The sequence below is a fragment of the Gorilla gorilla genome, chromosome 6 (genome assembly GCF_029281585.2).
Source record: "Gorilla gorilla gorilla isolate KB3781 chromosome 6, NHGRI_mGorGor1-v2.1_pri, whole genome shotgun sequence".
Taxonomy (NCBI): domain Eukaryota; kingdom Metazoa; phylum Chordata; class Mammalia; order Primates; family Hominidae; genus Gorilla; species Gorilla gorilla.
The window spans coordinates 129,726,237-129,741,669 of NC_073230.2; the positions used below are offsets into that span (position 1 = coordinate 129,726,237).

Here is a 15,433-nt window from a genome sequence, read left to right on the forward strand (position 1 = left end):
CTAGATTCAGTTCAAATCTCGCCTCCTTATGGAAGTACTTCCCAAGTACACTCAATTCCCAAGGAATCCTACCATCATTTCTATTATTGCAGTTATTACTCTCAAATGTTATTTTCTGTTTGTCTCTCTCTCCTAGAGGTCACTAACAGCAAGAACTGCTGCTGTTAATTTGTGCCTTTCTACACTTAGCACAGTGTTTGGAGCATAATACCTTCTCCCTTCTCCCCCCTGCACCAATATTACATAAGTGGTAGGCAGCAACCAGGGCAGTCAGCTCATTCTCCCTTTCATCTTCTGTCCACCTGTTGAAGGCAGGCATCCAGTAATGGTGGAGAGAGGCAGTGATAGGAAAGAGGCAGATGAGCTAAGAGTCAGAGATGCCTCTTTTCACTTACCCCAAAGATGTATTTACTAAAATCGAGAAGCATGAAATGTTTGAAGAAATACATTTTACAGTACCAATGTTTTGTTGAGTGGTTTCAAACTCTTCTAGAAGAAACAGCACAACGCTTAACCTTTCCAAAGTGAGTTGATTACACAATGATTGTTCCTTCAAAGTCAGACTTTGGCCAACTACATACGGCCCACAGATCAAATTTGGCCCATCTCCTGCTTTTGTACTGCTTACAGGCTTAGAAGAGCTTTTAAATATTTAAATGGTTAGGAAAAAAATCATATTTCTTGACATGCAAAATTAGTATAAAAATCAAATTTCAGTGTCCTTCCATAAGGTTTTATTGGATTACACTGACTCTTGTTCATTTATGGATTATCTAGGCTTGTTTTTGCATGACAAAAGTAAAGTCGAGTAGCTGTGACAGAGGCAGTGCCGTTCTGCAAAGCCTAAAATGTTTGCCAGTTTGCTTGCCTTTTACCAAAAGAGTGCTCTAAATGGGCATATTAGCAACAGCACAGGCACTCTAAAGACATTATTTACAGCACTTAAAAAAATAATTTAGAAACAATTGAGAGGAGAAAGAGATTCACTTAGGCTTGAAGAGAGTAAGCCATTGGGGCATTCCTGTTTAGGGTGAATAGCAGAGACATAAATGAGATAATTAACAATTGTTTTCAGGAGGAGTTAGATCCCATAGAGCAGGGAATGTAAACAATAACCTTGGTTGTCTGGAAAGTAGAACAAAATACATCAAAATATTTAGAAAGCTGAGATAATGAGAGTTAAGTTATTTGTTTATTGCTCTAACTTCTTTCCTTCACTGGAAGATCCTTTTGGGGTGGTTCAGTAAATTGAACCAACTGTTCAATTTGTGATCAGCATCAAAGTTTCCAACTCCCTATAGAAACTAGATACGTTTTTGAGGAAGGAAAGAAGGGAGGGAGAAAGAAGAAAGAAAAATATATTTGAGAGGATTATTTGTTTTTAGCTTTTACCATTTACTTTAACTTATTTTTCACTTTTATATGTGGAAGTTCACTAATTTAAGTGCTTTTATCTAACCAGACAATTTTATTTGTATTTATAAAACCACTACCAAATGTTTCAAGGAATGTACTTCTGCTGTTTCAAGTTTTAGCTTTGTTTTCTCATAATGAAATTCAACCACCACTGATCATGTAGTGACTGCTCTTAGAGGTTAGTGAAGTAGTGAAAACCCTAATAGGCTTTTACAACTATAAATAAATCACTATCATAACCCCTTATTAGTGGTAGAAACATCAAGTTGTCAAACAAATTCTGTAAGAGTAGTCTAGCTATTCACATTAATGACACCTATAATGGAATCACTACGTTCTTTCTTGTTTTTAATTTAAAGCACACTTTGTACATTTCCATTTTATTGCCGAAACCTTCATCTGCAATCTTATAATCTCCTTTAAACACAAGAATATTTTTCTTTATTTAAATTTATAACTAACAGCCAGGCTCCAACATGTTTAGCTATAGACTTTCATTAGCATGATTTTTAAAACGCCAAAATAAAACAACAAGCAAAACAAAAGCTCCTGCAACAAAAAAGACTCATAAGCAATTGAACCCGGAATAGTATGCATTTTTAAAGGCAACTTGGTTTTACATTTATTCACCTGCCCTTAAAATATGGCTTTAATTTATTACTGATGGCATTTTCAGTGATCTGTTGAAGGATTTAACTCTGAAATGGTTTATTCTAATTAAGAGCCTCTTGCCAATACTTAGTCACCATGAGGCTTGGAAGCCCCAGGGACCAGCTTTCATTACACTTTGTGCCCATTTCATACAAGTAGAACATTTTTCAATCATCAGATCTAATTTACATCTTTATAATGTTCCCTCATTTAACACTTTTTTTTCTCACTCTGTCAAAACTGATACTTTGGTTCTTTAGTTTGTTCTCAATTTACAGTGGATTGAAATGCACAGTTTTCACAGAAACTTAAAAGCTTCGAGTGTACCCTAGAAGAAGGTCCATCTTACCCTTAGTTTTTAACATAGGAAGTCTGATTTGCTCATGATCATTCAAAACACAGAGTGACATGACACAGGAAACTGCTACCCAGAAAGGTCCCATCAGTCTCACTACTGGGTTTCCAATCTGGATAAAATGCAATTTTCTGCTTTTAAGGAGAGGGCTGGAGACAAACAGCAATATAACAGCTCTGCATCTGCTTCATAATGTTTTGGAACCAGGGTGGATCTTCGTAGTGAGCTGTGGTAAGGTGAGCAGAGCACGGCTTTGGGTGAAAAAGCCCTGTGTTCCTGTTTGGTTATGCCTCTTACTGGTGATCCAGATGCCAGCAGGCTGCATCTCCCAAGCTGGCTTGTCATCTGGTTTCCTGCCAGTTGTGCCAGTAGAAAGCACTGGCAGGAGATTGGAGAGGGGCTGGGGAAGGAGCCAGTGTATTTCTCCTGTTTCTTTGCATCTTGTAAGGCAGTTGCTCACACTCCTTTATGGCTCTAGAATTTTCTGCACTGAAAGACTGTTGAAGTTCCAGCCTCCATGACACTCTGCCCTAAAACTGAAAAACTTCCTCCTCTCTTTACCCTGCAGCCTCGTGCTGGTGGCAGCTTCCTGCTGTTGCTAATTCCTGGGTTATCTTATGGGATGAGAACTTTCTTCACTTAGTCCATTCTGTTGTAAACACTTGATGTGATTTTTATTTGCCTACTTAGACCTTGAATACGATCAATACTGTTTTAAAAGTAAGGTACTCTGCTCACAATCCAACCTCATTTCCAGAAAATTAAGTGTAGAGAGGAGCATACGAAGAGAAGTAAGAAAGTATGCATTTAATGTACTTAGAATGTGCGATATATGCTGCATTTAAAAAAATAGTTTTCTAGTATCAACATATTTTCACATAATTTGTTTCCTCTTTCTCCTTAAAATGAAACCTGATGGAAATAATTTTTATGGAAGGTTCTTTTCAGTTGGTTTATGTTTAAGCAGGTGTACTTTTTGGGTCATCTTTGTTTTTGTTGTGTGTTGTTGATTTTTCTTAACTACGTAGAGTAAGAATACAACCACAGAGCATATTCATACAGAATTCTGAACAAGTAGAACTATAGAGGTAGAGTCATGAATTTTTTAAGATCCTCTTCATGTATATATTTTTTCTGGATATGCCTTAGTTTGTATAGTTAATAAAAAGAATGACCATTCAATCGGTGCTTTAATCTCCTAAGAAGAGGCAAAATAATCCAAACACAAATCCATAAAATATACTCATTTAATTTTAGGAGATAACTTTGTCTCACTTTGATTGGAATAGAATCTTTCTTCTAAAACATAACTAATGTAAACATAAGCTCCCGGATTCTCATCAAAAACAAAGTTTGTTTAAGGATATAGAAACTTTCTAGGTTAAATTAAACACTAGAATTTTAGAGGAAGCCCCTGGCTGTCTTTGGGAGGTTAAATCACATTTTCTCTAATCTCATCTCCTTTTATATTTAAACAGCTGTGACTATTTACATGAAGCATCATCACATTAAATTATTTATACTTAAAGAACTTTGGAATCGTTAGCAGGGAAGAAGTCCCTGGTTAGTGACTAAGCAGAGAGGTGCACACATAAAGAAGAAACAAGATGATATGGTTTGGCTGTGTCCCCACCCAAATCTCATCTTGAATTGTAGCTCCCATAATTCCCACATGTTGTGGGAGGGACCCGGTAGGAGATAATTGAATTATGGGGTCAGTTTCCTCCATATTGTTCTCATAGTAGTGAATAAGTCTCAAGAGAGCTGATGATTTTATAAGGGGTTTCCCCTTTCACTTGGCCCTCACTCTCCCTTTGCCAGCTGCCATGTAAGATGTCCCTTTGCTCTTGCTTCATCTTCCTCCATGATTGTGAGGCCTCTCCAGCCAGGTGGAACTGTGAGTCGATTAAATCTCCTTCCTTTATAAATTGTCCAGTCTCAGGTATGTCTTTAGTAGCAGCATAAAAACAGACTAATATATAAGGCAAGCCCATGACCTGGCTGTATGAGTGGTAAGAAATGACCCTCTCATGGTAAACTCCAAGCTGGCCCTGTGCTTCCAACACAGGACAGAAGGAGCCCAGGCCCTACCTGGAGTGGTCAGTTGAGTGAGAACACCAGGCCTTTCTGAGTGAGAACACCTGGCCTTTCATAGAACTGCCATCAGATCATGTCAAGTATTTGGGAACAGGAGTAATATGGGCATGGCCAGACCTGCCAGGAGGGATACGACTTGTACTCACAATACCATCATCTCAGTCAGACACTACTGCTGCCAAAAAGGAGCCTAATTCTCTGCCACAATAAAGAGCCAAGTCTTAGCTCCCAGGCACTTAGAATTTTGTGCATTCTTTTCTGTGACCCTTAAGGAGTAGATAATAGGTGGCAAAATTATCAGGACTTCTTTGGCAGAATTAGAAATAAAATATGTGTTAGGTCATTACTGGATAATCCATAGGTAATTTTAAAAGTACAGTCAAAAATAAAATAGGTAAATACAACTTAAAAATGCCATGAGACCTCTAATAGCTAATGGATTTTAGGCTGTGTAAACTCAGATGGGAGAAAAAAATTTCAAATTAAATAGCTGCACTTCTTGTTTTAAGGCTGCCTAACTGACATTCTCCCCTAAGGCTGGCACTGCAGGCATACACCTGGGGACCAGCTTTTCTGTCTTCCCCTGGCAAAGGCACTTGGGAGTCTTTGAATAGATTGTAAGCAATGAACAGTTCCAGGGGTGTCAGCAAGTGAGAGTGGTGGCTGGTTATAAGAAAACAGGCTTATCAACAGCACTGTCAAAGTGGCAAGGGATTTGGCTCCTTGGGTGACAGCCTGCAGGGCAGCAGCAGTGACTAGAACCATGCACCGTGGGGAGTTTCATCCAACAGAGTTACCTTTCAAAGGCCAGGAAGAGATGGAAGCAATGGCCGCAGGTAACTAAAGAAAGTCCCCAGAGTGAAAGCAGCCCTGACAGTGTTGAAGATGAAACCTCTTGGGACAGAAAACCAAAACATGCATCTTAGGGAAGCTGGTGCCATCAGCCCAAAGCCAAAGTGATCAGGCATTCACTGGGACTTTGATTTACTTGATGGACTAATTTTTCTTTTTCTGTTGGAAGACAAACATGTCCCCCTCAATATACTCACAAGGTTTAACCAGAGAGGATCTTGTTAAGAAAAATAACTATCACACAATGGAATTTTCAGATAATTGCCAGTGCTCACTATCTAAGATTAGTAGCATCCAAGAGAAGAATAGATGGTTATGGAACAACTCAGCTACTTCACAGGATGATGGTGAGACTTAGAGAACAGTCTATATTTATTTGAATTGTTGGATATTTAAAAGGACAAAATCTGCCAAGTTGGAGTTATTTGTATTTTAAAATGATGGCCAAGCTGAGCATGGTGGTGCATGCCTATCGTCCCAGCTACTCTGGAGGCTGAGGCTGAAGGTTCCCTTGAGTCCAGGATTTCTAGACTGTAGTACACTATGACTATACCTGTCAACAGCCACTGCACTCCAGTCTGGGCAACATAGTGAGACCTTGTCTCTTAAAAAAATTAAAATTAAAATCAATAAATTCTGGCCAGATTTATAGATTCATGTTTGTTAAGTATGTGACCATGGAAAACAGGTAGAAACTGGAAAAGTGGCAGGTCTCGCCACTTCTATTTTCATTTCAAATCATCTAGGTTAAAAATGGATTTCTCTTGAGTATAAAAAGAGGAAGCATAAACAGTGTAGAACCAGGTTATGCTGGGCATTTTGTCTAAGTATTGGAGAGGAATTTAGAAAAATTGAGGTGGTGACATGGTGTTGGGCCTGGGGAAAAATAAGAAATCTGGTTCAGGAAAAAAAGAGGAAGAGACCTTTATCTCCCCTCACTCCCTGTCATATTTATTGTTTACCATCAGACCTTTCCCTGAAGGATTCATTTAAGCAATAAATATTTATTGGTTCCAATTATTTGCTCAGCACTGGACAAGGTCTGTGCTAGACCTGGGTTTATAACAATGACATGATCCTTGACCTCACTGAACTCATGATCTGGCAAGAGAAGATAGGCCTGTAAAAATCTAATTCTACTCTCTCAGTTGCAAGTAGCATTGAAGGCATAGCAAAGGGAGAGTGGATACTTTTATTGGATAGAGACAAAATTGTCAGGAAGTTTTTAAATAAGAATTGACATTTGAGCTTCATCAATGTAAATTGGAAATTACCCAAAGGATTTATGCAGTAGGAGTGCCAAGAGGAATATTCTGGAAAGAACAGTATTACAAGACATACAGAAATGGAAAGACATAGTACATTCCAGTAATAGAAAGTTATTTGTTCCAGTGAGACTATGGGGTGTATGTGGGTGAGCAGTGGAGGATGAGGTGGCCAAGTCATGAAGAGCTGTGGTTATCATGCTAAAGAGCTTGGCTCTTTCCTGCAGGTGATGGAGAGACACTGAAGGCTTTTATGCAGGAGAATGACATGACCAGACTCACAGATATGTGAGAGTGAAAGGATAGCTCCAGGCAACAAAGACTAGGAACTCAAAGCACAGGAAAATATTTCCGGTGGCTCCACAGCTGGGAAAGCCAGTCCCTAGTGGGTTTTTTTGTTTGTTTTTAATGTGTACCTCTCAGTAATCAGTTGTACATCTATTTTCATAACTTCCTTAAAAATCATAATTTTATGAAATGAGGAATAAAGTGTTAAAAACATGGCTCTGAAAGGCATATTTTGAACATAAAATATTCTGTAAAGGAGACTATATAGTCTTTTACTGATGACATTCATTTAGGTAAAAAACACTTCATTAGAATCTTAGGTCAAAATCATATGTTCCATTTATAACCTTTAAAGCCTTGCCATAATCATATAATAGGCTAAAAGCAAGAGGAAAAAAATAGGAAACAGGAAAGAATTTGGTTTTTTTAAAAAGCACAAGCTAAAGAACGCAGTCAGTAAGCCCTGCTGAAATCCCACATTGAGGGTTTACTGTATAAATGTTGAGAATGTTGAGTAGATGTGCTAAAATCATCTTAGTTCTTTCCTTGATTTTTTCTTTTCTATACACAAATCTTAATCCTTTAATTTCACGTAATTTTCACACTAAGGGTCCTAGTTAAGGGTTTCTTATTTAAAATTGTGCCTTAGCGATACCTAGCATTACAGAAAATTACTTATCTTTGTAAAAGAAACACAAAATGCTGTCGGAATTATTTTTGCATCTTTTTGGAAACACCTTGAAAATAGATAATTTATGAAATTTGTGGGGTAGGGGTCAACTATTTCCAGAGGAATAAGATGCCCAAAATATGTCCTAAATATTACATGTGTGCAGGCAAAAGATAAGGAATCGGTACAGGCAATTTACTGGAAATACTTTTCTCGCTCTCAGCTTGTGAACCAGCAAAGACCTGGTTTGTTTCCAAACTTTCATTTAGGTTTTTATGCCCCCTAGCGGGTATTTGGTATTTCTGCAATTAAAATAATGCTGATATTTTTCAGCAATTCCTTCGTGCATTGTGAGTTCAGACTCTTTATGTTGACAATATTTAACATCGATACTCCCTTAAGTATCTTAAGTATTCAAATGAGAAGTTTTAAACATTATTTGGGCTATAACACTTTGGATAATTTAATAACACCTGTGAAAACACTTTTCATGAAAATGCATATGAAAACATATAGTATCATGGAGTTCCCTGACTCCCTTGAATTTATCCACGCACTCCTTGAAAGTTCATAGACTCCGAGGTAAAAATCTCTAATTAGGGTGTGGAATCCTCTAGCTTCCGCTTTCATTTAGTGGGCGCTAATTAAGATTATTAATGCTGTGAATAGTGGAAACAGTTTTTTTTAAATACACTGTTAAAAGTTAACAGTAGCTCATAATTTGGCTGAAACAAGAAATAACGCAGAATACTTTAAACAGCTATATACATTAGCTGATCCAAAAAAAAAATGTTCTTGGGCTTTGATCGTATAGTAATTGATCCTCCGGGCAAGAGAGGTGGAGGCAAAATCAAGGCAACTTTTTAGGCAAATATCGATTTTAAAATGTCAAAGAGAAATCTGCCTATTGTGAAGTAATACCAGGGCCCCTCTGGCAAACAAGTTCAATACCACAAGCAAGTGTTATGTAACAACACTCAAAAAAAAAGATCATTTGCTATTTGCAAACATTACAGCTACTATAAAAATCATCCATCAAACTGTGATCCTTCTAGAATACCAAGCTGATGGCAGAAAATCCATGAATAACATAGATACTCAGACCCTAAGGGGTAGAATTACTAGTTACAAAGTGATCCAGCTTTCAGGTCAGAAGAAATTGTTTCTTAGACCTCTCAGACTAACACTCTGGTCAAAGAGAAAAATTCAGTGGATGCGTCAATAATTTAAACGCACGTAGACGTACACACATAATCAACTAACGGCTTTCACCGGGGCATTATACACATTACTTACTTTCATCTAACTTTTTAAAGGATACCTGCTTTTCAAATACTTACACTCCAAATACTGATTCATGTCGCATGTGAGTTTCTTTTAATTATTGTAGTAGTTGAAATGCAGCATTTTTTGAACCAGCAACTGCCCTATACAATGTACAGAATGCTCCTGAACTTCTGTGCACCTGCACAGGATCTGTTCATTCATTCTATTCCTTATACCTAGTAATTCACAATTTTTCCTTGTAAAAAATGAAAAAGATAATGTGAGAGATTGAGTTACAGTAAGCATCAAGGTTTATTTTAAAATCAGAATTTTCTTCCTGTTGTACAAGGATCTCTTCTATCTTCATGATTATTTATCAATTACATGACTTTTGTTTTCTCTTTTAGTATGTGTGGGACATACTTTCAGAGATGGAAAGTCACGCATTAGCTAGGGAGATCTGCCTCATATAACATTTGTACTCTATCAAATGAACATACATTTATACCCATCAAATAAAAAGAGAAAAAATAGAAACTATATGAATAGGACTAGGAAGCTAACAGTATTGTTTGAAGATGGTGTAAGAAAATTCAAGGAAATATTTCTCCATTTGAGATATAAAGACAGCCACACTCTAGTCATGCAACTTCTGAAGAAATACTAAACAGGGAAATATTTAGTAAGGTGTCAATAACATTTGGTTTACAATGAGTTATGTTTTAAAATTATGCATATTTTCAACCTATCAATATTACTTGATAAATAGGAAGATGGATAGATGGATGAATGGATGCATTGTCTGCCTGAATTAATCAGATTTCACCAGATTTAGTATGAAGTAGAGTGCATGCCAGAATTCAAGAACTTTGCATGAAACTTTTTGATAATATTTCAGACAAACCTTTAATAGCCAAAACTTAAATCTCTTCTGAGGAATTGGTCTTCCACCCAAAATAATCTTCAATATTTGGCAAAATATAAAATTTTAGCCAGTATTTTTGGGATGTATGCAAATTTAGAATTAACATTTTTATGCAAAAGGCACTTCCATATTTTACCTTTTTAACCGATATGAGGAAGAAAGGGAGCCGTAAACATGAGGTCTGGCAGATGTCCAGGGTGAAAAAGGAGCAGAAGGAAACTGGTGGCTCTACTGACATAGTAAATATAGGAGAAAGAAGGAAAACTTAGAAGCAGGGGAGAGTAGAAAGAGTATGGGGGACCAGGTACGGTTTCTCACGCTTGTAATCCCAGCACTTTGGGAGGCCGAGGCGGGTGGATCACAAAGTCAGGAGATCGAGACCATCCTGGCCAACATGGTGAAACCCCTTCTCTACTAAAAATACAAAAATTAGCGGGTGTCGTGGCATGTGCCTGTAACCCAGCTACTCGGAAGGCTGAGGCACGAGAATCGCTTGAACCCAGGATGCAGAGGTTGCAGTGAGCCAAGATGGCACCACTGCACTCCAGCCTGGCAACAGAGGGAGATTCCGTCTCAAAAAAAAGAAAAAGAAAGAAAGAAAGAAAGAAAAAAGAAAAGAAAAGAGTATAGGGAAAAGTTTCCTTTCAATTAACGATGTTCAAGTTGCTGTATTATCTAAAATATTTGATAGTTATTCTCTCATGATATATTCTCTTGTTTCGTTCTTCTTTTTTTTTTTCTTTTTTTTGAATTTTGAGATGGAGTCTCGCTCTTGTTGCCCAGGCTGGAGTGCAATGGCGCCATCTCGGCTCACTGCAACCTCTGCCTCCTGGGTTCAAGAGATTCTCCTGCCTCAGCCTCCCAAGTAGCTGAGATTACAGGCATGTGCCACCACACCCGGCTAACTTTGTATCTGTAGTAGAGATGGGGTTTCTCCATGTTGGTCAGGCTGGTCTTGAACTCCTGACTCAGATGATCCACCGGCTTCTGCTTCCCAAAGTGCTGGGATTACAGCCGTGAACCATTACGCCCGGCCTCCTTCTTACTTTTTTGCGAATTCATTCTTTATTTTCTTAGACTTTAGGGGCTGCTTGTAGTCTTTTAATCAATCTTATTAAATACAGAAAAAATATATATATGAATATAAACCCCACATTATGTCATGTTTTGGTGTAACTTTTTTTGGGAAATGATTTTTCAACGACTGAGTACATAATATAAAATTCTAAAGAAAAACAGAATGAAATAAATAATCCTACTGGGCTTAGCATAAATTTACAAATAAGGAGTCAGGAAAAATGAGATGTATTTTTTTATGTTGAATATAAATAATAAAGTACCAACAGGAAACCAAGTTGCCTAGGATATAAATAATCATTAAAAGGTGGCAGTATTTTAGAAACACTTAAACTTTCAATGATCATTTCACCATGGTTAAGTGTCACTTCTCAATATAAGCTTTCTATTCTAAGCCTTTCCTCCACGGAATTTCAGAGAGATGTGATTCCTGAGGTGTATAATGCTGTTTTGCTTCTTGCTGTGAGTTTGAATACTAGTTAGAAGATCTTTTGTTAAACAAAGAAAAGCAGCTGGTGTTGCCAATGAGATATATCCCATCCCTAGCAGATTCTGTGCTCAATTACAAGTTGCAGATAAAAATTACCCATTTCCATTTCTCCAGGTCACTACTAAATGAGAAGAGAGACAAAATGAGTAATGTAAAACAGACATGAATCATACTACATTTTTTGCTCTTCTCCAACATATTCAAATAGTGAGATATGCTTAAAATATTACAAATATCAACAGCAGTCAACTTTAAACTGATAAAGGGAGCAGGGAGAAGGATAGAAAGAGTAATGTAAATTGTACCAAGGAGTATGAGGAAGAAGGCAGCTGGTGTTCCATGGGAACCAGCCAAGGGCTCAGGATGTCCTTACATGAGAAATTGCAGGACAGCCTGGACTGTCTTAGCACCCCTGCCTGTTCTACTTCCTTGTATTCTCTTACCATCTCCTCTGCTTTCTCTCACAACAGCAGAGCCTTGGAGACCATCCTAACTGGCTATAACGTGGGGAAACTCTGTGTCTCTACCCAAGAGCATAAACGTGAGAGAAGATGTTCCCACTGATGAACACTTTGTGCCCCCTTCCTCTTCTCACCATAATCATTGCAGTCCTGCCCAGTCCTTGCAAATACTCACCTGTGCTTTCTCAGTTGTGAAGGAATGTTGGATTATAAAACGAGATAGTAGAGCTAAAAAATAAATATTTTATTTGGTGTAGATTAGCCTAGCTTTATGACACGAAGCTTATGTATCTGCAACCTCTTTTACCTTATGAATCCTTCTAGACTGTGAATTTGCTGCCGTTCAATAAACTGGTGTATCTCCTTACTTTTCGTAATTTTCTCTAATAATTGCAAGTATGCTGAGCTTGCCTATCCTATGACATAGTGATCCTAGAATACAAAAAGTAAACAGTAAATAATGATTTTTAAAAATCTTTCAAGGGCAAGAGAAACTATATGATGGATTCACTTAGCTAGTTTATATATTTATATTTTAAAAGGCTTATTTTAATTACATGGACTCAGTCCTTGTATTCTTTAGCCATAATAAATAATTGAGTTTTTATTAAAAATCAAATCCCTTTTTTAAAAGTCGTGTGTGTGTGTGTGCGCGTGCGTGTGTGTGTCTGTGTATGTACCTTCTCTGGGGCTTACTGCATAATCAGTGTGAAGGGGAAAAACATTATGTATAAAATATGACTGGACATTCAATGTGAACTGTGACAGATACATAATTTGGCTCATATGTACACAGCATTGTATAAAAAGGAGTTGACCTTCCAATCCCACTGACATACCTCTATAGTAAGAATATCCCCAAGACTTTTAAAAATCATCTTCTAAATTCCTTTAGCTTTCACTGTTTCTTCACTAACATAACCTTTAGATTATAATTTAGCTTCCCAGATAGAAGGAGATCGTGTTTTATATGAACACAGCATTCTGGTTCTTAGGTTATTATTTTTGTACTATAAATTAATACTGTTATTCTGGTGCCAAAGCCTTGTGGGACCTTCAGCTATGTTAAATTAGCTCAACTACTGATCACCCACAAACACCAACAGGAATGAGTACCTGGATCTTCAAATCAAAGGACCAGAGCTCAGAATAGGGTCACTAAATGTGGCACTAGATAGTATCACCTTCTGTCTCTCTCAACAGTTTTTCTTCAGCCAATTCCTCTCCATCTCCATATTGACACACATATGTTTTCCCACAAAACAATGTTAGAGTGACTATTGCCTAGGCTACCTCTCAAGATACAATATAACCCCAAGTCCTCCTAAACTCCCTTGAGCATGGATTCTAGTATGTGAGTTCCTTTGATCCCTGTCTCTCAGGACTCCACTCTCTGAGCATTGAGCTCTCCAAAGCCCCAGAGTGAGCATGGAGTAGTTGGAGCTCAGACTCAGCTGGGTAACTTCGGCAATAGTAAGATGGAAAGAACTCCTCCTTGTCCCCCGCCCCAGGAGTGCACTCTAGACAAAGTCTCCATCAGTAAAGAAGAGAAAGTGTACTCATTCAACTAATATGTAGTAGGAGCTGGCCTTATGCTCACGAAACACAAAGTAGAACCGCTCCTGCTTTAGCAAGTTTACATTCTAATGTCAGTAGGGTGGATGAGGAGTGAAAAAATAAATCAATAAATAAGAAAATGTTACTTGTTAATAAGTACTCTGAAGACAATCAAATGAGGAAATGTTACAGAGAATGAATAGGAAAGAGAATAAGACTACTGTGAATTAGGTGGCCAGAAAATCACTTGGATGGAGACATTTAAATGGCACCCTGAATAATCACCATCTGGGGGCTGAACACAAAACAAAAGGCCAGATGGCCAGTGTGGCCAGAGGCCAGTGAGCTTGGTGAAAGGTGGTGTAAAATACAGGCAGGAACTAAATGAGGTAGGCCCTTGGAGGCAAAACTGAGGAGTTTGGATTTATTTCAGTTTCAAGTCCATGTCAGGGTTTAAGCAACATAGCAGTAGTCCAATCTCCATTTTTAAAACCAAAGTTCTGGCTGCTGTGTTGGCATGAATTGTAAAGTGCTAAATGTAGAAAGGAGAGTCAGGTAAGAAGCTATATCTATGGCTCTGGCAAGAAATGACCACGGTTTGGTTTATTGTCATAAAGAGACTTGAATGGGATACAATTTGGTTTGACCAGAGACAACAAGACCAGCTAAGAGATGAAACGTTGATACTGGCAATTAAGGCAATGGCTCTTCCAATTTTGGTATGAACAACTGCATGGTGGTGATTCTGTTTAATTATAAGTGGCAGAATTGTGGGGGGAACATATTTGAGAGAGGAAGAGGAAGCTAGGGAAATGAGAGTTCCATTTTGGTTAATTTAAATTTTAATGGGCTCTTAGGCATCCAGGGGTAGAAATAATCAGACCAGACCACTCAAGATATGAATCTGATTTTCAGGAGAGACATCATGGCTGTCAATATAAATCAAGAGCATCAGCTGCATAGAGATAGTTTTAAGCTATGAGATTGGACAAAGTCACATAGGAAGTGGGTTTATATGGAGAAGATAAGAGGACTGAAGACTGAGACCTAAAGTACTCTAAGGTTTAGAAATCAGATAAGGGGAAAGAAAGGAGGCAGAAAAAAAGATGGAGAAGTGCTAGCCAATGAGATAGGAGGGAAAATAAGAATATTTTCTAATACTAAAGCCAAGAATAAAAGGAGTCTTTCAAGGAGAGAATAGTCAACTAATAAGCTACAAATGAGAGATTGAGTTAGATTTTTATGGAGAAATGGCCATTAGATTTCACAAGTGAAGGTTAATGGGGACCTTGAAAAGTTTATTTTTTAAATGATGACATCTGGTGAAAGGAATGTGATGTGCTACTTTTTCTACTTAAATTTCATAACCAATTGAATGTTGAAAAAACTAAGTGGAAAATTGGGTTATCCAGACTCTAAATTTCAGCATAGAATTATTGAGTATTAAATAAATGTAAAGAACTGTGTCACGGCATATAAAGGAAAAATTGAAGAGCTATCATTACATCATCTGACTTAAAATATTTTCCAATCAAAAAGATTACTTAATGTTAGAATCACTTTCTATAAGGTTGAAAGGTAATTTTTATATTCAGATATTTATAATTTCTGACATTAAAGTCTGAAGCCATGTATATTATAGTCACAAAGTAGAAATAGATATGTCCAAAAAATCATTTGACTTAAAGGAAAAAATTCTTAGTTTCAGGTAGAAATGTCTTTCTGTGACTTAAAACAATATATATATATTTTTTCTTTAACCCAGGTATGGTGACATGGTGCCAAAAACCATAGCAGGGAAGATTTTTGGTTCTATCTGTTCGCTGAGTGGGGTCTTGGTCATTGCTCTACCCGTTCCGGTGATTGTATCCAACTTCAGTCGCATCTACCACCAGAATCAACGAGCAGACAAACGAAGGGCCCAAAAGGTGCGTATTCAACTCCATGCAACCATGGTTTAGCACTTCCCACTTTTTATAATGAGCTTTAAAATTTCTTAATGGTTATTCAGTGCTCTGGATTGGTCAGTAGTTGCATCAATCAGGACAGAGTAGGTTATTCTA

General features: G+C 37.5%; 1 protein-coding gene across 1 annotated transcript in view; it reads left to right on the forward strand.

The window, feature by feature from the left end:
• The window catches only part of KCND2 (potassium voltage-gated channel subfamily D member 2), a 477,238-nt gene that overhangs the window by 444,692 nt on the left and 17,113 nt on the right, over positions 1 to 15,433 (forward strand). Inside the window, exon 2 of the mRNA XM_004046110.5 lies at positions 15,136 to 15,298. Coding sequence (XP_004046158.1) covers positions 15,136 to 15,298 — 163 coding nt within the window. The remainder of the gene's footprint in view (positions 1 to 15,135; positions 15,299 to 15,433) is intronic.